Source organism: Bacillus rossius (genome assembly GCF_032445375.1).
Source record: "Bacillus rossius redtenbacheri isolate Brsri chromosome 4 unlocalized genomic scaffold, Brsri_v3 Brsri_v3_scf4_2, whole genome shotgun sequence".
Taxonomy (NCBI): Eukaryota; Metazoa; Arthropoda; class Insecta; order Phasmatodea; family Bacillidae; genus Bacillus; species Bacillus rossius.
This window is the reverse complement of record NW_026962011.1, coordinates 40486405-40511406: the sequence shown is the minus strand read 5'-3', so window position 1 is coordinate 40511406 and position 25002 is coordinate 40486405. Positions and strand designations below refer to the sequence as shown.

Below are 25002 nucleotides of genomic sequence, written 5' to 3'. Positions count from 1 at the left end.
TATAGGCTACTGAGCAAGTAAAGACAAAGAATACATTTAATAAAACTAAATCTCTGAAAATGAATTTATATAAATAAAGTAATAATTAAAATCTGTAAGCACCCTTACAAATTTACCTAATTTTTTAGCAATTAATTTTATTTTTAAATTATTTAGTAATTTTTATTTATTAATAATCCTAATTTGGCTCACTTCCTTTATGCTATGTTACACAACACATAATTGTATAAGAATTATAATTATCTCATGATTAATGAGATTATATTTGTTTCAGGTTTTACATAGCTCACACACTGATGAAGATCATACTACTTGGATGTGCATTTACTGTGCTAGTAGGCTTTTTACAATGTTCAGTAGCTAAGCTAATTTTGTTTGGACAAAAATGTGTGTATTAAAATGTAATGTTGAGGTTTCAAATTTATTAGTTTGCAAACAAAGAGCTCTTCATGGTGCTATTTATTAAGTTCAAAAGTAGTGTGATACATCAAATATATATGTATGAATTGTACAGTATTATACAATTTGTAACATGGGAATCAAGAATTTAATAAATTGTATGAAGTAAAGTGTATGAGGAAATGTTACTTTGAAAAATAATAACACCATAGTCACTTAGCCTTAGCCAATTAAGAAACTCTTACTATATGATTAGTTTTTTTTTTAGGGTTTAAAGGCTTCTGGTAGGTATGCATTTTAAAAAACATAGTAACATATCCATCCATTAAAGAAAAATCTCTGAGTTAAACATCAGAATATATCAATTATAAAATAAATGTGTGTGTACTAAAAAAAATAATTGTTTAACATTCACAACATAAAGTGCCAAGCCTAGGATCGAATGTTGTGGCTGCGTTAATTAATATTTGCAGGTAATGGGGTAGAAAGATATGTATATGATCAAGAAATTATTCATAAAAGTTCACTGGTTGACTTTAAGCAATAGTTTTAATTTAATACTGACATTTATTCTGTAAATGAATAAAATACATTTGGCAAATCGCAGAAACGGTGCGACCTTTCGGCCCAGCACCCAAATAATGCCTAATGACTAATGAGACAAAGCCAGTACAAAACACATACAAAAGTCCTTCAAGTATTACATAACTGGGCACTTCCCCAGTAAAGATGCCTTCCTATTGGCTACACATTTATTCTCATAACTACTATTCACTGATTCCCCGGTCAGAGAGCCTTCCCACGGTTCTGACAATAATCTGTGTCTGTCTCTAACACGGGAAGTGATAAATTATTGTCTGTCATTTTGGCGCTTCGGTGTTATTTATTATTCTTTCTCTTAAACCATTGTCCTACATTAAAGATGTCAAACACACAGTGAACCACATATGAAAAATTATAATTATAAAACACTCTTAAATGAAATAAAAATATTGAAAAATACACATAAATAGTAACCTAGCCAACAAAGTGATATTCAGTAAAAACACAGTTACCAGGCTTTTATAAATTTAATTACCAAAATTAATTACAAGAATATTACTAATATTAAAATACAAGCATAATAAACTAGGTTATTGTGACCTTGAACTATATAATCAGCTTATCCACCTGAATGACAAAATATAATGTTTATTCCCTTAACAAGTACTTGTAAAAGCTGGGGAGGGCAGGGTCTTGCAACGTTACATTTTGCAATGCCACTGGAAGGAGAGAGAGTATTACATCACCCAGTGAGAGTGAGACAGGTGATAGCAGCCCAGACCCATTATAAGGACATTTCTCCGGTGAATCACCAATTTTTTTCTGTAAAGGTAATTTGTACAGCTAATATGAAGGCTGTTTAATTGGGGAAGTCCTAATTAATTATTTTAAGGATTGATGGTGGTCAAGGTGACCAGCCAAGGATGGGGAAATCCTCATATGAGACATTCCCTGTCAGATAAATATAAATAAAAAAATTTGAGCGAGTCTTTCAGTATTTGTCAGTGATGTGTAAACATCTGACCTCTGTAATGAGAGAAAACTAATGTGTTCTCATGTTTTTCATGTTACAAATAAACTTATAATACAAAACTTAAACACAAAATTTAATGTAAAATTCTCTAAAATAATACCGAGCATGATCAATAAACTGATAAATAAAATAGTCACTTTTCAAATACCAAAATTTCTGTATGCGAAGCACACGCATACTTTCTGCGCTTGCCGCTAGAATTCGCTGCCTAAAATGTAAACATTGCTTGCTACCATAAAACGCTGATAGCAATTAGCATCCCAAAATAACAGGAAATTTTAAACTATTAGAAATTACTCAAATAAAACTCAGGGTTCGGACCTGTTTTTTGACAAGGAATTTTATTAAAATACTGCTCAGCTTGTTAAAGTTCACCTAAGAGCCATTTCCATAAATTTTCCGCATACATTATATATTATACGTCTATGACCAGGGGCTAAGCCGGGGGGGGGGTGTTTAGGGGTTCAAACCCCCCCTTTAGCACCAAATCTTTAATTGAATTTCTAATTCATCACTCAAACAATTTTCATATTAAAATTAATAAAATTTTTACCATTACAATATTTAAATTTAAGTACCAAAAACTGCTAAAATAGCACTATTTTACACCTTAAAATCCAAAATTTCCCGGGGGAGGACCCCCGGACCCCCCGCTTTATTACAGGGGTGGGAGGGGGGCCATGCTTCTTAACACCCCCCATACACAAATCCTGGCTATGCCACTGTCTATGGCATTACCAAGATATTAACCTAAATCATTTTAAAACACATATTGTTACACTAAGTTGTAAGTTTGTATATTTGTTTTTGTTTAAAAGACTGAAATCAGTTTGTAAATACTTCCTACAAACAAACTTTAACCTTATTGAGCTGATTCAACATTATTATTATTATATTACAATGTTATTAAAAAAAAAGTAAAAGAAAATTCAGTAACGAGATTTGAACCTCGCCCCTTGAGGTTACCAAGTGCTTGTAGCATTGTGAGTCCTTAACCCCTCAACATTTAAAACATTAATATAAATAATTTTATTATGTTATTGATCATTTTCACAAATTGGTTAGGTTTTCTGTTTCATCGTAATGGCTGATTGAATGTTTCAGAGGTAGTCATATTGTAGCAATGTGTTATTTTACTCTTATTTCTCATTAGATAATGTTTTTAAGTAGGCCTGTTAATTTAAACTTTTAAAGCCACTAAGAGTCATTATTAGCTGTTTGGCTAGTTGGTTAAGTTTTCAAGTGTAGTCATATATTTTTCTTTACTTGTTTTGTTGTTGTCCTTTGTCTGAAAGCCTAATGATACAATGTGATGGTAAATTATATCATTGTTAGAGAGAGAAAAAGAGAGGCAGACGTGCCCTGAATTGCAAAAGAGAGACGGAAACTGTGGCTCCTCATCTGGAGTGGGAACTCAAGGACAAATGTACCATCAGAATTAGAAAAAGACAAAGAAAAGTCGCAATCTATATGTATGCAGAGTTTTTAGCTTGTATGTGATTGGTGGTGGGGGGACACGTTACCAAGTCCCTCCTTTGCGGATGGAGGTAGTTAGTTGTTAGTCATGGTGTGATTGTGGTACCGAATAGACGCGGTTGGGCAATGGCACGTGGGTGCAAAAACTTTACCTTAACTTGTTGCTAGCACGTACTGCTTACTCTAAACGTCTATGCCTGGCTCATCATCTGCTTTTTGTTGAGATTTTGTGTGTCACTGCACTTCGATGGCTCATGTCGTAATATGCGTGAAATTAAAATTCATGTGCTATTTTTTGCACCTGTAATTTTTCAGGTTTACATTTATGGGCACGCGCACACACACACACACACAGAGACACACACACAGACACACACACACACACACTTAAAAGGCAGCTACAGACTCCTGTCTTGTTACATGTATAGGTGTTGTTAGCTTGTGTCAAGAGCCCAGACCTGGCCCCATCTGACTTAATAGTCTCCTTTAGTTTTTTAATTTATGAATTATTTAAGTGTAAAATAGTTTAATGGACTACAAACAGTGTGTGAGGGATCCAGCTCTCAACTCAGACCTGGCTTAGGACGAATTTTTAAAGGAATTCAGAATTCCAGTTCACGCTCCAGCATTAAATGAGGCTATCTGCGATACCAAACTTAGTGCCGTCAGGCTCAAGCACGGCATATGGCTTGCTGGGAGAAAGCAGGAACAGGGAATACGAGGTGCTTTGACAAGGCCCGGATTGGGGACAGTGAAACTTCAGATACGTGGGTTGGTGAGTTGCTGCTACCTCCAGCGCGAGCCGTCTGGTGCGCACACAAGCTCAGACAAGTCACTACATCTCAGCCGCAAAATGCGGGAAGATCATTGACAAGCTAAGGGCCTACCGGTTGAAATGCCCCTCGTGCCCCAAAATTATATTATTTTAATTTAATAAAAAAAATCCTAGGGAACAGCTGAGCAAAACATATAAAGAAAAATACAAGTACGTATTACCAGAGGTGGCACGAGGTGGTGAACAAGACAATTTGATACTCCCTGCACACAAGCAACTTGGGAGCTAGAGGATCGTTTAAATAGATATAGGTTAATAAGAAGTAAATAAATTATTACATAAGTAGATTGGTCTATAGGTTTCCAGGTTTATTTAAAAATAATTAAATTTGTTTTGGATTGTTTAAGTTTCACAATGAAGGGTATTAACAATATATTATAGTTATTAAAAGGGGGCCGGCCCCATATTATTAAAACAAGTCATACTATCTTTTTAACATATCAATAACAGAAAAAAAAATTTGAAGTATCCTTCCTGACATATTATAGCATACTAGATTTGTTCACTTATTACAGTGATTATCGTTTCATCTAAACATTTTCACATATTCTTGTTTTTTAAGTTCCTTATGCCACTGCTCGCTGGTATTCATTAAGATAAGTAGGTTCGTTGGTTGTAAGGGAGAAATTATATGTTTAAATATCACCCGGGGCTTCAAAGTTGGACGTCTGGCCGGGATAAAGCTCTTCTTAAAGAGACTCGAAGCTCGAGGTCCTGGACAACATGATGGGTGCAATTTCTGCGCCCAAATGTTGGACCCAAACAGGGTGTAGCTCCTGGACTCACGAATAGTCTCGCGCAGGACTCCAAAAGGCGCAGACAGAGAATAGCGCGGAGGACGCGGAAGAAACCATGATTTAGGAAAATAAAAAAATAATACAATTTAAACTAAGACATAACTTGTTGCCTAATGACAACGACTGACAGGCTACTGCTACATTTTCAAACTGGGATCACATTCCTTAACACTGCTGACTACATTCCTTATTCGAAAGAGTTCGTCGTTGCCGCGAAAAAGCCTCTCAACAGAGGGGACGCCGAGATGACATGGTAAGTAGCCGAAGTCTAAGTGTCGCAATGGCGGACAAAGCTCCTAATTAAAACAGGCGCTCGGCTCTAGGGAAAAGAGGGGGAAGGTTCGGCTCTGGGCTGTGAACTTCCGGAGGTGACCGAGGTGGGCGTAACGACAACACATCAGTTGATGCGCCGAAGGACGACCACCGCGCTCTCTACCGGCGGGCACAGAAAGCAACATACAATCGACTTTTACTGGACACAAGTGCAAAGCATAGGGGGTATTTACATATGAAATCAACCAGATGCCTTAACCTCTACACCTTAGATTTTCATGTTTTTTTGTATATTGGTAATATCAACTAAATACATTATAAATCTATTTTTTCTAAAAAAAAAAAATTTGAGTAGTTTTTTTATAAATTTTTGAAAATTGCAAAAATAGCCAATTTTAGCAATGTTTTGGATCACTCAAATACTTGTAGGTTTCCAACTAATGGTGCTAGAAGGCTGTTTGACAGCTCATTTTAAAGGTCATAGAATGGGCTTCAATTTGATATCTAACATGACCAACTTCAGAAAAAAAAATAATTTTTATTTCTTTTCAAAAATTTTAATATTGAATTTCAAAAAAACACCATTTTCGATTTTTTTTTAAAAAAAAAAGTATGTTATTCCTACATATATTGGTTAGATTTGTGCCAAATATCAAGGTGGAGAATCAATGGGATCATGAGTAAATAAAAATGAGAAGTTTAGTAGATGCTGAAGGGGTAGATAAATAAATGCTTTAAGCGTCAGTTGGACGTTATGGGTTTTTGGAAGACAACATTGAAAAACTGCAAAACAACAATCCTACATAATGTTATTTGCCAACTTTATTAGCAGACGTCCTAAAAAGACAATTCTCGAGCGTTGTTTCTTCTGCAGCAAATTACCAAGGCAGAAGTTTGGGCTTCAAGTAACCTTCAGTTTTTAATTAATGCATTTAGCTCTGGTTTAGATACCATGCCGCCTTAAGAAATAGTTGCAGCAAGGAAGAGTAGCATAATTTTACATAAAATTTTGACTTAGTAAAGTATTCAAATTTTATTGTTATAGACTAAAATTTTTTTACAAATTATAAAACACGGATAACAAATCTTACCTTAGATTCATCCAGTGTTCTTTGATTAAACATTTGATCAATATGATAATACAAAGCACGTGATCTTGCTGAGCAGATGTAGCCTAAGTTCAAAGCACATGATCTTGCTGAAAGGATGTAGCCTAAGTTATAACTGACAAAACATGTTACTGTGAAATACGATAACTTTTGGTGGCTTGCATGTTTATTGGCAAAAAATAATGAGAATAATGAAGTTAAATTCAGTTTTTTACATCCCAAAGGACCTGCTGCTTCCTTTTTTTATCCAACACCAAGAGCCGATATACTAGACATTAGAACTGAAGATCTTCTTAAAAAGGTTGAACCTTGTACAGCAACTGGGAGAACTTTTACACTCACTAAAGAAGAGATTGTAGAGACATCACACCTGCTTGAACGAAGTATGCCACAACCTAAGTGAAAACTGAAAATAATTAAATATATACTAAACAAATTTTTTTCATGAGCAATTATATGTTTTGTCAGTTATAACTTAAGCTACATCCTTTCAGCAAGATCATGTGCTTTGAACTTAGGCTACATCTGTTCAGCAAGATCACGTGCTTTGTATTATCATATTGATCAAATGTTTAATCAAAGAACACTGGATGAATGTAAGGTAAGATTTGTTATCCGTGTTTTATAATTTGTAAAAAATTTTAGTCTATAACAATAAAATTTGAATACTTTACTAAGTCAAAATTTGATGTAAAATTATGCTACTCTTCCTTGCTGCAACTATTTCTTAAGGCGGCATGGTATCTAAACCAGAGCTAAATGCATTAATTAAAAACTGAAGGTTACTTGAAGACCAAACTTCTGCCTTGGTAATTTCGAACATTTAATTGCTGCAGAAGAAACAACGCTCGAGAATTGTCTTTTTAGGACGTCTGCTAATAAAGTTGGCAAATAACATTATGTAGGATTGTTGTTTTGCAGTTTTTCAATGTTGTCTTCCAAAAACCCATAACGTCCAACTGACGCTTAAAGCATTTATTTATCTACCCCTTAAGCATCTACTAAACTTCTCATTTTTATTTACTCATGATCCCATTGATTCTCCACCTTGAAATTTGGCACAAATCTAACCAATATATGTAGGAATAACATACTTTAAAAAAAAAAAAAATTGATAATGGTGTTTTTTAGAAATTAAAAATTTTGAAAACAATTAAAAATATTTTTTTTCCCTGAAGTTGGTAAAGTTACATATCAAATTGAAGCCCATTCAATGACATTTAAAATGAGCTGTCTAACAGCCTTCTAGCACCATTGGTTGGAAACCTACAAGTATTTGAGTGATCCAAAACATTGCTAAAATTGGCTAGTTTGGCATTTTTCAAAAATTTAATACAAAAAAACTACTCAAGATTTAAATTTAAAAAAAATGGATTTATAATGTATTAAGTTCTTATTATCAAAATACAAAAAATCATATAAACATGAAACATGAAGTTTCTAAATTAATATTTCATTGGTTGATTTGATATGGAATGACTCTAGGGCCTTATGGCGTAGTCGGTGCTGCTCTCTGGAGGCCTTAAGGGGAAGAAAAGAAGGAGGTTAGCAAAGTCGCCACTAGGTGTCGCGGGTGTTAGCTCCACTCGCGGGCGACAAGTGCAGCAGTAACTGTTTCTGCCACTAGATGTCTTGGGTGGTCCATATCTGCACATATTTTTTCTGTGGCAAATCGTCCTTGAAGTAGGCCACTGCCTGGCGAGTTCACCTCAGGGCAATGATCCTGGGCCAAATTCTGAGAACTAAGGGGGGGAGATGGGGGGGGGGGGGGGTGAGGGTGGACAAAAAACACAACGAGGCTGGGAAAAAAGGTCCACAGGGTACTCGTTCGTGCCGAGACTCGCTGGGCTCAGCGTGCCTCTAAGAAATAGAGCTTGCAAGCCAGAAGCTGCTCTATGCAAATTTAGTCATGTAGGGAAATAATATTACAGATCATGGACGTGACTGCAAGCGATCAGATGGGTTCCTGTGAAAAGGTGCCTCGGGCTACTGCCGCTAAGTTTAACTAAGTAGAGTACACCAGCTTAACAAAGTGTAAATCACCCTTGTGTAACAATAAAAATAAAAAACAAGTTTTTAAAAAATAATTTAAAATTATAATAAAAATAAAAAAAACGTGCTGAAAGACCTAATTTCCGGCACACTGTGTTGCGTTTTATACTGATTGCGGAATTAGTGGGCGCCACCACGTGAGTGGGCACGTGGACCCGACTGGAAACTCTTACTCAGGGCGTCAGTTGGCCCGTGTGCGGCGAGTTTGGCCCTCCTGACTCCGGCGTTGACACCTGTACCTGGACTTAGCCCGCTCCTGCCTAATCGCAGTGGGCGCTTAGGGTGTTCCACATGCCGCTGACCCAGTAGCGGCCGGTGATGTTAAATTATGGGTGTTCACACACTCGTACATCATAGGTGCCCCCCCCCCCCCCCCCCAAACACTATGACTCTCCCCCCCCTAACCTAATGATGCGCCACCCCCCCCCCCCCCCCCAATTTTTTTATGCCTTTTTCTCAATGATTTACTCAATTATTTTATAATATTATACTTTTTTAGTATTATATTTTATCACATTTTGCATTAATTAAAAATGATTTTCTAATAATAATTTTGGTCATATATCAGGTAATATTTCCATCCTGAACCGACAGATGCCAAATTGCTTTTGTTGAGGAAAGTGCGGGGTTGCCAATTTGATTTACAAGATCCCTTTCAATTATCAAAGCACCAGAAACGTATTTTCACATTAGAAGCTATAATTATGTAAATAATATATACATTATTCTCGTATTTTAACCACCCCCCCCCCCCCCCCCCTGAAATTTTAATGACGCAGTCTGCGTCGTTACCCCCCCCTTGTGGGCACCCCTGCATACATACACACATGTGAACACATGCACTCATAAAGAAAAAAAAAAGAAGACCTCCTACCTTACTGCGTTCTTGAAGCCTGTTTTGGTGTCAGATTATCTGTGTTGGTGCGGCACCGTAGCAGTTACTGCTTATCTTGAAGTCGTGAAAGATATATTTAGTTTATTACACAAACTCATGTCTGTATTTGTAGCCCGAATTAACATAACGAAGCTTATTGAGCAGACTAGTTCTTTTTTAAGAGATTTTAAATTGTAATTCATAATGGTAGATCGCTGATAAAGCCTCACATAAATAATAAAAAATTATGTTTGATGTTCTTGATTTTTCAAATTTGTGGCTGGGCTTAAGCTTATCAAAGTGTTGCACCTGAAAGCAATGTGAAGCTAAAAAATATGTTTTTACAAACTTAAATGCTACAAAGGTATTGATTGCACCATTATTTATTTGTAAAAAAAAATCCATTCTTATAGTTTTCAGCTGAGCAAACTTGTTGATGACTCTGTGATTAAAATCATGCATTATATTTATCAGAGTCTTTTCTATTGACAACATTGCTAAAGCACTAAGTCTTTCGTCTGATAGTGTTCCGAAGAAAAGTCTTGACCCTCTTGAGAGTAGAGAAGCACCGTTCAGCTTCACTTGTTGTCATGGGAGTTGTTACAATAATCCTCAGAAGACTACTAAGTTGAGGAAATGTGTCCTGGTCCAGATTATTGCTCAAAATAAACTGCAGTATAACCAAAGCACCATCAGCTTGATGAAAGTCATTCCTAATATACAAAACTTGCAGCTCTGTTCGCAGTTGCTCCTTTGATAGAAACGGGTATGTTTCAAGAGCTACTCTAAATTCTTCTTTTGGAAATGCATTTGAAAACACTGGAAAACTATTAACGTGAAGAAGTTTAGAAACTATCAAATGACCATTAAACAAAAATCTATCTTTAATGCCAACAATAATTGCATTGCAGACTTCTTTAGAATTTGCAGTTATGGATGTAAATGATAATTTTCTCCTTTTGTTTTGATCAGTTTGCTCCACTGAAGTACACATGTCCTCCACTTTATCTCTAGCAACCTGTACATAACTTGCAAACTACTCAATACATGTTTTGATTTTTCCAGAGTCAATGTCAGTGGTTTGCAGTTGTTTTAACAAAATGTCAGCATGCGGCATGATACGATAAAAAAACTCGAGCCAAAATAAAAATACTGGGTCATGTAAATTAGAAACAAGTCCACTGCTTTCTCATCGTGTTTTGTCTTCTACTCTGAATTACAGATATCTTCTAAGCACTCAATCAGCTCGTTCTTTTGCTCAAATACAGTGTTAACTGCCCGAATGTTGAAAACCCATCTTGTGGCTGCCAATCTTGGAAGTCTCTTTTTCACAACACTGTCAAGTATTGTCCTCTGCGAAGACCGAGTAAAGAATTCTGGGAAACCTGACAAATTGTAGAAAAATATTTTCACAGAACTGTTTATGGCTACAGCTTTCTGCAAAACTAAATTAAACTGATGAGCATAGCAGTGAATGTAATACGCAAAAGGATACTGTTCTCTCGTTTTTGTTTGCACTCCATTAATACGGCCACTCATGACAGCAGTACCATCATAGCACTGCACAATTAATTTCATCTTGTTCTCTCCCAGTTGCGAGTCTACTTCTGAATTAACAGCTTTGTATATAGATTCAGCATCTAAACCTTCTGGATTAAAAAAACCCCAAAATCTCTCAAAAATGATGCCATTTCTCTCGTATCGAAATACTAATACCATTTGTTGTGAAGTGGACACATCAGTGGTTTCATCTACCATTACAGCTAAATAACTTGCTTGTTTTATTTCCTCTGAAATTCTTTCCCTGCAAACACACATGCATTCTAGCAATTCATTCTGGATCGTCTTTGAAGTACCCTTAAACACAGTGGCATTTTCTAAGTGTTTTTTCATTGCAATGTCGATGAAGCTTACAAAATTAACGAGGCCCCTGAAGACACCAGATTTTCAGAAGTTTCACTTTCATCATGCCCTCGTAACGCCAGTTCAAACACTCCACAAAATTTTACACAATCTATCAGTCTACCGACAATATATCTGTTCCTGTCCACTTGTTCATTATGTTTTTTAACCCTCTGGCAGTCGCGTGGTTGACATGTGTCACCCACTTCCTCTTTGTTACCAAGAACTAGGTATTGGGAGGGGTTTCCGGTCCGAGCCTGACAGTACCTTTCTGTGAGGCTTGGCGGATTGTACCACTGTAGTTAGTCGCCTGCTTTTCTCTGACGATGTTGTGTGGTTACTGTTAGAAGTGAGTTGGTTGACATATGTCCCCCGTGCGACCATCTACATAACTTTGTTATAAGGTAGGATTGCAAATTTAATTTCTGTTTTATAATAATGTATTCTCAGTAAAGATACTTTATATATTTAAATTATATGTTTTTAATATGAAAGAACTTATTTGCTGTAAAAATTTAAATTTTTCACTTTTGTAATTTTATTATTTTTTTTTTGATTGAAAATTTTATAATTGTTACTACGCCTTACTGGCTTTGCAGGCCAGTATGGCGGAACCAAAAAAGAGAAGGACAGAAGTTTCCTCGGATCCAGCCGTGTGGATGAAGTGGCTGAATGAAGTTGAAGAAGACGAGATTGCTGGTGAGTCGGATTCTGATGAAAGTGATTATGTGTGTGAGAGTGATCATGATTCTGGCACTGATCAGTCTGGTGACGAGAACAGTGATGCTGACACTCAAGAGCAAAACTATAAAACTTTTGTAGGGAAAAATGGAAAAACAAAATGGGTCTGCAGTTTGCCTAAAAAAAATGTCAGAACCCGTAGAGAAAACATAATTATGCACCTGCCAGGACCGAAAGGAGTAGCCACAAAGCTCGTTTCTCCAGAAAAAATATTAGATCTTTTCATAGACGAGCAGGTTTTCAATATTATTGTAGAATCTACAAATATTTACATTGATTCTGTAAAATGTAAATATGAAAGGGAACGTGATGCAAAAAACACAGATGAAGTGGAAATTAGAGCCTTATTTGGACTTCTTCTTTTGATAGGTACTTACAAAGGCTCAAGGACAAACATTGATAAATTGTGGGACAACACCAAGGGGAATGGCTTAGAATCTTGTTACCTGACAATGAGTAAACGGAGGTTTTTCTTTCTTCTTAGATGCCTTCGTTTCGATGACATTCGAGATAGGGCTACTCGAAGAGAATTTGACAAATTTGCTCCCATAAGAAATATTTTTGAAGTTGTAAACAACAATTTTTCAAAATATTTCATTCCTAGTGAATATCTCACGATAGATGAACAGCTGTTGGCATTTCGTGGGAAATGTCCATTCCGTCAGTATCTACCAAAGAAACCGGCCAAATATGGAATTAAAGTGTTTGCGCTTGTAGATGCAAAAATGGCATACACGATGAATTTAGAATGTTACCTAGGTAATCAACCCAAAGGACCTTTCAGGAAAAGCAACTCGCCGACAGATGTTGTTATGAGGCTGTGTGAGCCTATCAATGGTTCACATCGTAATGTGACCACAGATAATTGGTTTAGCAGCTATCCTCTGGCTAAAAACCTTTTGTCAAAAGGACTTACCTTTGTCGGCACTCTCAGAAAAAACAAGGCTGAAATTCCGAGAGAATTTTTGCCAAATAAACAGCGTGAGCCTAATTCTTCAATGTTTGGGTTCCAAGAAGATATTACATTGGTTTCATACTGCTCTAAGAAAAATCAAGCAGTTTTGTTGTTATCAAGTTTGCATCATGACAGCAACATTGACGAGGAAACCGGAACCTCAGAAAACCAGAGATAATCATATTTTACAACAAGACAAAAATCGGGGTTGATTTACTTGATCAACTGATAGAAAAATACGACGTGGCAAGAACTACACGAAGGTGGCCAATGGTAGTTTTTTTCGACTTGTTGAACATTTCGGCTCTCAATGCATTAGTAATTTTGAAGCTTAATTTGGGAAAGCCATTATCTAGAAGTGAATTCCTCGGAGATCTGGCTTGGGAATTGATTAGGCCACAGATCCAGTATCGCTGAACATTGCCGCAAATTCCAGTTGAACTGAGACGATGAGCCCACATTCTACTCGGACAACCAGAAGGTAATGCAAATGCATCAAAAGGACGTGACGGTGCCAGAGGACGTTGTTTCCTTTGTGGACGCCACAGGGACAAGACGACACGAAAATGGTGTTCAAAATGCGGAAAATGGGTGTGCAATGAACATCTAAAAAATGTATGTGAAGAATGTTTGTAAAAAAATAATGTGAATATGCTAGACTGTAGTGTTTACAAGTGGAAAGTATGATATGAAAGTGAAGTGACAAATACCGATAAAGTATGCACAATGAGCATATGTAAATACAAAATGTGTGTAAAAAGTGTATATCATGACGTGAAGGTTCCAGGGAGGTTTTTGTTGTCAATGCCATATTGACTGGTTGATTCTAATGTATGTGCAATGAAATATGTGTATTAGCAATGTGTGTAAAATGTATATTTTTGGTTTTTGCACTTTATTGAAACCCCTAAACTTGCAGAAAGATATAATTTACAAACCACAGCATTATTTAACAGTATTATATGAAAATAAAAAATGGGTGACACCTTTCAACCACGCGACCTTTCACGATAGAACAATATACGTGACTGCTGGAGGGTTAACAGACTCTCTGTAAGCACTGTCTAGCTGTGTACTGATGTTTATTCTACCTAACAATGTAAGTTCATTATTGGCATTTTTGTGAGCAAGAGAGTTTTCATGTTTATTAATTTTCTCGCCCAAATGTACGAGGTCCTTATAACCTGACTTTGTCCACGCGCTAACTTGCACTAAAAATCAGGCACAGAAAACAAAACAGAGCATTTGATTTTACACAGCCGCATAGCCAATTGTGTTTTATGTAAATGTTTTTGTTAAATTTACGTCTGAAAATACGTTTTTGTGACTGTTTCCGTAGTTATTTCTAAATGAGGCTGATCAGGACCTAAATTTTTAATTGTCAACTTTTCCTCGTACGTAAGTTTTCTGTTCGCTAAAATTGTTTGTAGGAATTTTTAAAAATCGTACATGTTTGCTATACGCGCCAAATAACGCAGTCACATTTTCACAGTTAAAGTCTTACAAAGTTACAACAAAAGGAAACTTTATAACATACCTCAGAAAAATGTCCTGCGTAAGGCACAGAAAAATATTTTACAAACGCACACGCACACTAATTATTTAAAGATATTTACGCTCGCATTGAACCACACGCAACTACTTGTTTCTACTGGACGTAAAAAAAACTGAAAACGAAGTTTGTTTGGTTAGGGGTGATAGTATTGGAGTGGACAATACGGGCATCTACCGGACTGATTCATAAGTTATGACTTACTTCTCTGATCAGTGCTGCTGTGCGTGCTGATATTTGGAACTCCATCAATGAGCAACAAAACGCCAGGACAATCACGAGCACACAAGAGTCGTGCACTCGTCCAGTGTTAAATGTCCCGTAGGAGGTGACGTAATTCCTTCGTGCGCATGCGCAAAAGGACCGAGGCAGGCATGCAGGCAGCGCGTTTCTTGCACAGATCCATTGTGAACACTACAGCGTTGCTTGCCGTATCGTCACAATCGAAAAAATAAAAACAGACGTCCATGACAGATGCAAACAAAGCGACGAGTGTAACTCTGGTTTCTGCCACTGGTAAAAGTAGATAAAAAGGAACTTTCAACTCTACAAAATGAATAAATGTTCCGTAGAAAACTGGGTGTGCACGTGCACCTGTGCTCTTTAATACCGGCCGCTACTGCTTGTAACAGCACCAACATTATTGCTATTCAAGAGAAGTATGTCATTAAGAGGCGAGTACATCAGAGTAAACAGTAGTTAAAGGCCTATTACCACTTGTTTTTTCAGGTTTTTGTTAGAGCTGGGATTTAACCACGTCATCCGAAATGTGCCTTCTCTCAGCACCAGGACATACGCAGGAACCAAACATCCAGAACATTGTGGTGTGTGTCACACTTCCCAACTGCCTGGTGGCAGCTTTGCTACACATGAGCAAGGCACTGGTAAATGTTTGGACAGAATATCTCAGAGTGTTAGGGTCCACCCAACACACACTCCCTACTCTACCACAAGACATCTGGCTCCTCCTCCAAACTGGCTCATGAAAAATCCAGTTCTTGCAGTGTAAACTTGATAACGTGGATTTTATGACTATCTTAACTTGTTCACATCATCAAAAATGTCAAGAGGACACACACTTGAACATATACACACACAACAAATAAAACCTTTTTTTTTATTACTGAGCACAACTAACTCTTCACTCAAAATACACTTTGCCCTGCTTCTAAGAATTGAAATAATAGCATCACTTGTTCATGGTGTATTTTTATTTCAGATTTTACATTGCACACTTAAGAATGAAAATTATGATGGACGAAATTGGGATTTTTTGTACTAGTGTCATATGCATTTGGTTGTTTGAAGGCAATATTATTAATCAATATTTTATGTGAAAAGAAAATAATAGTATATTACTTATTGTATGAATATATTTTTGAACAGATTTAAATTTTTAGGGTAAAATGTTACATAGTGATAATAGGATGAAAATATAATTTTAATTTCTGGATCTGAAACTTCTATTTTTTTTTATTTAACATGCATATTAGTAAAGTATGCCAAATTAAAATGTTTGTCCCATAGTACATTATTTCAATGCACCTAAAAAAATTAATTTAAAATGTGTAACTTGTTAAAATGTATATTCATGCATTTGAATAGTGATATTGTTAACATATAATCTATGCTTTCACCTAAATACTTCTACATGAAAATGTTAAACATCAAATTTTATTAACTTAAGTTATTGTTTGTTTTAAATACAAAGAGTGAAGAAATATTTTCAGTAGAATTTTTTTTTATTCCTAAAATTTTTCACACTTGACTTTTGATTTATAAATAATGGAAAAGTTAATAAACTAAACTTCCACCAACAAATTTAACTTGTACAGCGTTCTGAGCCAGTCAATGCTGTTGGGTGAGTGAATCCTAAACTGCTGTTTGGTGATTGCACCTGTTCCAAATCCCTCACATTAATTTTGGGCAACAAGACAATGGCCGTGGGTTTGATTCCAACACCAGGCATGACTCAAGTTTGTGAGTACCGAGTCAGTAGGTACCTCAGTGGTTAGAGACTTCTAGGATCCCAGAAGGCCCGTCTCCTTAAGCCTACGTGCATAACACTGTGCAATGTAAAACCTACCATAAGTCATTTTAGGCAACAAAGTGTTTTTAGAATTAATGTTTTTTAAATAATTTTATGTTTAATTTTTTTCCAGTGGAAGGCTCTAGATTAATATATGTAGTATTTTTTTTCACCCCTTCTTCAAGCTATTCTGCTTGTGAACGATATTAAAATTATTATTTATTGTTGTATTGTAATTTTAAGTTCTTAAACCAATTTGAAATATTATAGCTGAGCTGTCAAAATATATACTTGAAACTATTACGACACTCCTCCTGGCACTGGCACTTATGCAGACGTCCATGCAGTTGGAGAGGCCATTATACATAAGTGTAGGGTTAACTCTGCTTCCGTTGGCCTGCTCATCTGTGGCAGCAGTGTTAGAGGCAATTTGTTCAGGATGAAACTTTCCATAAAAAAGGACTAATTAAACACTTACTAGGCCAAACAAGAGACGTGAAACGAGGCATAAGAATCAAGCTTCATCCAAAGTTTGGTAACTTTTAATTGGGATAAATTGGGCTTGTTTCAAATATAACCAATAATCTCCTGTTCTTGTACGGTTGGATCATACCTTATGACAAAAGAGCACTTTTGTATTTTTAAAGGCTTGTTTTGGAAACTGTTTTTATTGTACGGCATGGTTTTTCCATTGTAGTAGTGGCAGTATTGTATGCAAATTCATGGGAACCTCTTGTCACAATGATGTACAGTGACCGTGCATTATGAGGCATTAAGTAAGCGGCAGTCAAAAACCTCGATGGCAAACATTCAAGGTGCGGAGTGTCAGTAATAATGTCCGCTGCGGGCGACACGGAGGTGCAGGGCTTGTACCGCGACTGCGGGGTGCTCGTCACCGGGGCAACGGGCTTCTTGGGCAAGCTGACCATACAGAAGATCCTCCGCAGCTGTCCCGGCGTCAGGACGGTGTACGCGCTCGTGCGCCCCAAGAGAGGTCTCTCCGTGGACCAGAGGAAGAAGATTGTGCTAGATAATGTGGTGAGCAAACATTTTCACTTATTGAATTGAATCAAGCACAGCACATTTTCAGTTTTCATATTTCCATGCAGATCTGAGTTGCATACATTCATTTCATGTAGGTTTATAATTATACTGAAGACCAGGAATAGAGTTAGTTCTCAAAATCAAACTATGTATTAATGTCTGCACATTAATATAAATATATCATACATGTAATTGCTGTAGGCACATAATCATATATTTCATGTATGTGATTTTCCAAATGTATTGATATTTGGTCACTTTGGGCAGTGCCTATTGTGGAACTTTGTAGGAATTTTTTATTTATAGTTCGATGAACACGGTTGTTGGTGTGAGCCCACAAGGTAAACAAGAGTAGTTACGTTGTCGTTAAGGACAAAGTCTTTAGGTGTATACTGTGCATCACAAGTAACCTCAAGATTTTAATATCTGACAAATAATTTGTTTTTCATCAGTCCTTATGGTACCATGTGGATAGAAATTGTTTTAGAAGTAGATAACTCTTTGTGACTAATCCGGAAACAATTGTTGTTGACTATTGGCAGCCTTTCTGCTGAATGAATTCCGAGAGACTTTATTTCATTCAGGTATCATCGATAGAAACTTTTCATGAAATTTATAAAGTATTTTTGGCTCACAGCAAAAAATTTCTTTAAATGTCTACATGTAACAGTCAGACCACATTGAGCTAGTTAGGAGTTCTTAACTGTTACAAGCGTGCACTGTACAAGTAAAATGAGAAAGTACATGCCTTGCTGTATTTCCAATGGTTCATCTTCTAATAGTGGTGGCAGTTCGTCCTGTAAAAACTGCAAATAAACATGTCCTGCCGGATGTCAAGGAAAGTTGAATGGCCCTATTAGCGGATTGTACACAACCCCACATTACAAGAGTAATGAGTGTTAATTTTTTGTTAATGTAGTATCTGGTGAGTTTTGCTTTGTCACAGAAAAATATGTACACATTTATATCCTGTTTATTATTCAACCAGTTAAAAAAAATTCCAACCTAGGGGAGGATCTCCATCTTGAAGATGCTAGATATGATGCACATATTTACATGCCTTCGTCATAAAAATTGTTCCACACTCTTGATTGGAGAACACCAATGATTGTGGTTATTCATTATGTACTAGCTAGCACGTGGGCTCCTATATACTGTGGCAAGAATGTATTCGGGCTCGACCATATCTTGTTGAATAGCTCACTCATAGGAAAGAGATACACTGGAAAGAGATCTATTCTCTCCCAAAGTACGGAATACTGAGGTTAATATTTTACGATTAAGACAATTGCGATTCGGGAAACACAACAGGTATCACACACAAGTACCAACTGCTATTCTATCACAGACGCTATATACAAACACCATATCAGCATATTCCCCCACTGCAAACATTAATAGCATCTATCAGGGCGACCCATGAGAAACACCAACCAAATGTTGCTCTGCACACTGTTGCTCTTCACACTGTTGTTCTGCACACTGTTGTTCTGCACACTGTTGCTCTGCATAATGCTGCTCTGCACACTGTTTCTCTTCACACTGTTGCTCTGCACACTGTTGCTCTGCACACTGTTGTTCTGCACACTTTTTTCACTGTTGCTCTGCACACTGTTGTTCTGCACACTTTTTTCACTGTTGCTCTGCACACTGTTGTTCTGCACACTGTTGCTCTGCATAATGCTGCTCTGCACACTGTTGCTCTCCACACTGTTGTTCTGCACACTGTTGCTCTGCACACTGTTGCTCTGCACACTGTTGTTCTGCACACTGTTGTTCTGCACACTGTTGTTCTGCATACTGTTGTTCTGCACACTGTTGCTCTGCACACTGTTGCTCTTCACACTGTTGTTCTGCACACTGTTGTTCTGCATACTGTTGTTCTGCACACTGTTGCTCTGCATAATGCTGCTCAGCACACTGTTTCTCTTCACACTGTTGCTCTTAACACTGTCGCTCTGCACACTGTTGCTCTTCACACTGTTGTTCTGCACACTGTTGTTCTGCACACTGTTGTTCTGCACACTGTTGCTCTGCACACTGTTGCTCTGCACACTGTTGCTCTGCACACTGTTGCTCTGCACACTGTTGATCTCTGGCTACTACCAGTCAATAAATCATAACACCATGTCCATACATACTTTGCTCAAAATAACCCAAGTCATCAGATAATTTTTTGATTAACTTTGACACTTTTTTATACAGAATGTACTGTAACCAAGTGACGGATTTTAACAAAAATGTTTAGTGACATTTAGTAGTATATTAACCCATGATATTTATTTTTAGACTTCAATGCAAACTTTAGGAACACATTTTTTTTTAAAGTTAAGCATATTAAAATTAATGAAAAATTGACTTTGTACTCAACACATCAAAAAAAGACAAAATGGATTTATTTAGAAAATGTAGAAAACAAATAAGTTAAATTTTTTGCTTTGTCCTTTTCCTCGATTCGTCAGGTGTTTGACCACATGAAGCGCGAGCAGCCAGACTCGGTGGACAAGATAGTGTTCGTGGCCGGAGACTGCTCTAGCCCTCGCCTGGGCCTCAGTGACTCGGACTACCATCACCTGACCCAACATGTCAACATCGTGCTGCACCTGGCTGCCACGGTCAGGTTCGACGAGCACTTGAAGGTGGCGGTGGACATCAACATGAAGGGCACCATGGAGGTCATCGCCCTCTGTCGTGACTGCGTCTCCCTCAAGGTAACTGCTTAGTTTATGTACCCCACATGCAGTTTTCAGGTGCAACAATACAAATATTGTAATAGGACAATATAGGAAAGACTGCAGTGATCCTAGCAGCTCAACCTAAAGAATGCCCACAAAATTCAAATTCCATTGTATTACAAACATGGACAATCTGCGATCTCGGCACAGATTTGTTTTCATTGTTTGAAATCTTGTTGTTGTAGAGTAATGAATTTACACTCACTGCATAGATTTGTATCAAAACAGTTAATTTATAATTGAAACTAGTTTTCATAATCTTCAAATATATATTGATTTAATGATCATGAAAAATGACCTTCTTTAAACGCAAGACATCATACAACTTTTGACAATGAAACATACTAATTTTTATCTGAATTTTTGTAATTCAATCATTTTGTAAATAGTTCCATGAAAACGATAACATTTATAAAATTTTAATTTCTTAATATGGGTACTCGAATAAAATAAGTGTATGTATATATATAGACACACACACACACACACACACACACACACACACACACACACATATATATATATATATATATATATATATATATATATATATATATATGAAAACTACAAAGTTTTTTAAGTACTGATGACCCAGAAAACATAGTGCAGCGTGCGTCATACTGTAGGCACACAAGAAATTGCTAGCCTTATATATTCAACACCATGTTGAATAAAAAAATTTTGTGATGAAATTTTTACTGTTAAATCTTAAGTGTTGAATCAGCTCAGTAAGGTTAAAATTTGTATTTAGGAAGTATTTACAGACTGATTTCTGTCGTTTAAGTAAAAACATTTAGGGTTATAATGTATTTTTAAAGTGTTTCAGGTTAATTTTTTTTATATGCATCTATTGGTCTTGCGACCTTTAGTTTCAAAAATACTTAAGATATAGCACTGCATTCGTAATGCTTTAGAGATCCAACAAAATGTTAAATATCTTTGATGCCATTTTGTTTCATCATAATTTTTCTGGCTAATAAATTATAGATATTTTTAAACTTGTGATTATATCTGGTTATGACTATTCAAAACTACAAAATTTATTCCAGGATAGTTTCACTACCATAAAGTTTATTTTGCTACACATTAATACGCTTAGTACATCTCCCAATATTCGTGAAAGTGTGTGTGTCTATATATATATACACACACACACACACACACACACACACCCATACACACACACACACATGTTTGGCTGATGGCTACAGCAGTTTCTGCATGCACATTGGACTTTCAACCTTTTAAATTTGTGTTGATTAATGCATGCTTATTTCATTGCATTTGTGGTGCATAGTAATATTTCACCTTCAAGATGCCTAAACAAGCATAACTTCAAAAACGCAGGCAATGATAATTCCGGTCTAGGGGGAAATGTCACAGGTTCAGCATTAAGGCATTTACATTTCAACACATTCGGCACTCGTGTTATTTGGCTAATCCTGAGAAATCAATAGTACCATCTTATTAATCAGAATTATTGCTAGGTTTTAAAAAGGGGAAAATATTTTCCATGTTTCCTGAAATGAATACTTTTCGTATATTTATCACGCTCGGCATTATTTTCAAGAATTCTACGTATTTTTTTTGGTCAGAGTTTCATATTGTAAGTTTATTTGCAACATGAAAACACATGAATTTGCTTGTTAGCGAGTTTAGATGTTACCAATCCCGGGCAAGTACTGAAAGACTCACTTTTTTTTTTGTTAATGAAACCTATTTGGTGTATGTATTGGTAACAAATAATACAATATTATTTTATTTGATATCTCAAATTGAATATCATAGTCCATAGTGTTCACGAATACCGAATATTTTACGAATGCTCGCAGACCTGTAGTTTGAATCCCTTCTCGACCAAACAAAAGTACTTAGCAATAATTCAGAAGTATTCAGTGTAGCTGGAATGCGCTACAAATCCCAGTTTGGTGTTTTCTATTTCCTTTAAATGTGAGATGTTAAAATGTGAAACATTCAGTACTGATGTGTTGTCAGCTGAAATAATTTAACACCATATTGATAACATATCCTTATTGCTAACATATCCAGTGATAAATGAATCTTAACTGATGACGGAGCTCGAGCCAAAAACATTTTCAAGAATTTAAATGGGTTTACGTTTGGCAGTTAAATATTCTTTCCTAACCACACATGTTTTGGATGTAAGTGAATACTCTGGTATCTTTAGTTATTATCATGTCCATGTGTATCCCAGTGATAATTCATTTATGTGAAACAAAGACTATCAATGTTTAAAAATTTTCAATCATTCATCCAGGCTGTAGTGTTCGTGTCAACAGCCTACTCCAACTGCCCACATGATGTGGTTAAGGAGGAGTTCTATGAACCACCCATGCTCGCAGAAGACACACTCGCTATGCTGAACAAGTTCACTGAGCTTGAACTGGCCATCTTGGGTCCAAAGTAAGTAGTCACTATGGTAATTAATTGCCAATGATTATATAATAAAGCAAATAACAACTATGTAATAATCTGAAGGCATTTCCACGGTCCGTTAAACTACTTATGACCGAGTTGTTAGCTTTGTTTTAGCTTAAGAGTGTTGCATTCGACAATCCCTCAGTGAACCTCATACCTATGTACTGTGTGAACAGCGAGCACAAAGTGTTCGTAAATATAGTTTGTCAACCATGCACGGGCAGTGAAACACACCACCACATTGAATTACTTAACTATGAAAATTTCACCCACCTACAGTGAAATATGATTAAGTACCTAAGAGATATGATTTTACATTGTATTTTCTTTCACAGCTAAATTTCAAGCTACAATTGCCTTTTTTTTTTGTGCTGATGTAATTTTCTTATCATTACGTGCATATGCTAATTATTAACTGTTCACGAGGCTTGTTCATAGCTTCAACTAAGCAAATTGAATCGAAGCTGTTTTAGATATTCAGTTTTGCTTCACCAGGAATTTGAAGCTGCCAATATGAAGCTAAGCTTCACGTCCTCATTTACATGCAGTTTTAATCTCAGTGCTTAAATAATGTTACTGTACCAGTATCTTAGTACTGGTTTCCAACAGTAGATAAATTGTTGTTTGTATTTGTCATTCAGGATGGGTGGTTTAGAGAAGGTGGTAGGCCTGCAGTTGAAGCTGAGTGAAGATGGCAGCTTGTGAGGTTGTTCAGTCATGTGTGTTGTGATCTGGTTCTGAAATTGTAGGACAGGATGTTGGCCAGTGAGGGAGTTATGTACGGAAGATATAACAGTATTTGAAATGTTTGAACTATCATTTTAATTTCTTCAATTAATTATTGAGGTGATATAATATTAGGAAACAAATTATATTTGTTAGTTTAATGATATTATTGTGATATATGATTCAACACTTAATCAGTACCATATTAACCATATTACTTTTTTTTAGCTTACTCATTTCAGTATTCTTTAAAATTAACTTATGTTTAATGATGCTTTGCTCAGAAAAATAATAGCAGTTTGATTCAACTTTGTTAATATTTTTAGCATTTGACCTAATACTGCTTTGCATCCAAAAAACAAAGTGAAATCTGTGTATAGCAAACCTCCTTATAACAAAAACTTTATTTTAACCAACTATTTGCTAAGTCTCAGACAAAACTGTATTTACTTGAAGTTTTCACTTACAGTGTTTTATTGCATAATCATCGCACATTGCATACTAAAATCAAGTTTGAAAAGTAGGGGTGCAATTTTTATGCTAAAACAACAAAAAATATTGTTAGGTAAAGTTATTCATAAAAACAAAACCCATTCATGGAAAGTATATTTATTTAAAAACTAGAGTATACAAAAGCATGCAAACAATTTAAATTAATAAGTCATGCAACAAACACCTTTCTTCAACTTTAAATAGAAAATTAAAATCTGTGATCCAAATGTGAGCCTCTACTAACGCATAACTATTGTCGTAGTACATACTTAACTAGCGCCAGCTACATTTTTATAAGCAGTACACTGCGGCAACACAGATGAAGAGATAAAGGTTATTACGTTTAAAAAGTCTTTAAAAGAAAATTTGCACATCAGACAACTTCGTATTTCCGTTAATTAAATTAGTAAGTTGTAATGTCCGAATAAATATTAGATTTCTACTTTAAAATACTTTGTTTTATAAGGAAAAAATACCTACACAAAGCGCTCGGAATCTAATAGCGGGACCAAAAACATCATGTGACGTTTACGTGAGAGATTTTTTTATCCAAATTTGACGACCTAAAATATTGGTGCGATGATTATGTGCTGAAACAGGGTATATACAATACTACAACACACATTTTTCTTAACCTTCAGATAAAAACCCTTTACGACCAATACACCCTAAAATTTTCACATATTTTCCTTTAAAACATCAATATTGTGTAAAATAAACCATTTTTTGCATTTGACTTATAAAATAAGTCAAAATAATTAAATTTATTCATAGAATAATTAAAAACAAATATCAAAGTAAACAGTCATTCAATAAATTGGCTACAAATACTTGAGCGTACTGACAAAGCAATGGCAAACTGGACATGAAGAAAACCTACAATTACCACTTTTTCCTAGTAATTTTCAATGATGCATGTGTGTATGTTTGTTAAATTTTTAACCCATTTAGTAAATAAGTCCTTTATAATAACTCACACAGATATTTGGTCTATTC

At 36.0% G+C, this 25002-nt stretch overlaps 1 protein-coding gene across 11 annotated transcripts in view; it reads left to right on the top strand.

Moving 5' to 3' along the window:
* The window catches only part of LOC134542114 (uncharacterized), a 127536-nt gene that overhangs the window by 77612 nt on the left and 24922 nt on the right, over window positions 1–25002 (top strand). For all 11 annotated transcript variants that reach the window (XM_063386075.1, XM_063386077.1, XM_063386069.1 and 8 more), the window contains 3 exons: window positions 17386–17608; window positions 20077–20325; window positions 22628–22773. In XM_063386075.1, coding sequence (XP_063242145.1) covers window positions 17386–17608; window positions 20077–20325; window positions 22628–22773 — 618 coding nt within the window. The remainder of the gene's footprint in view (window positions 1–17385; window positions 17609–20076; window positions 20326–22627; window positions 22774–25002) is intronic.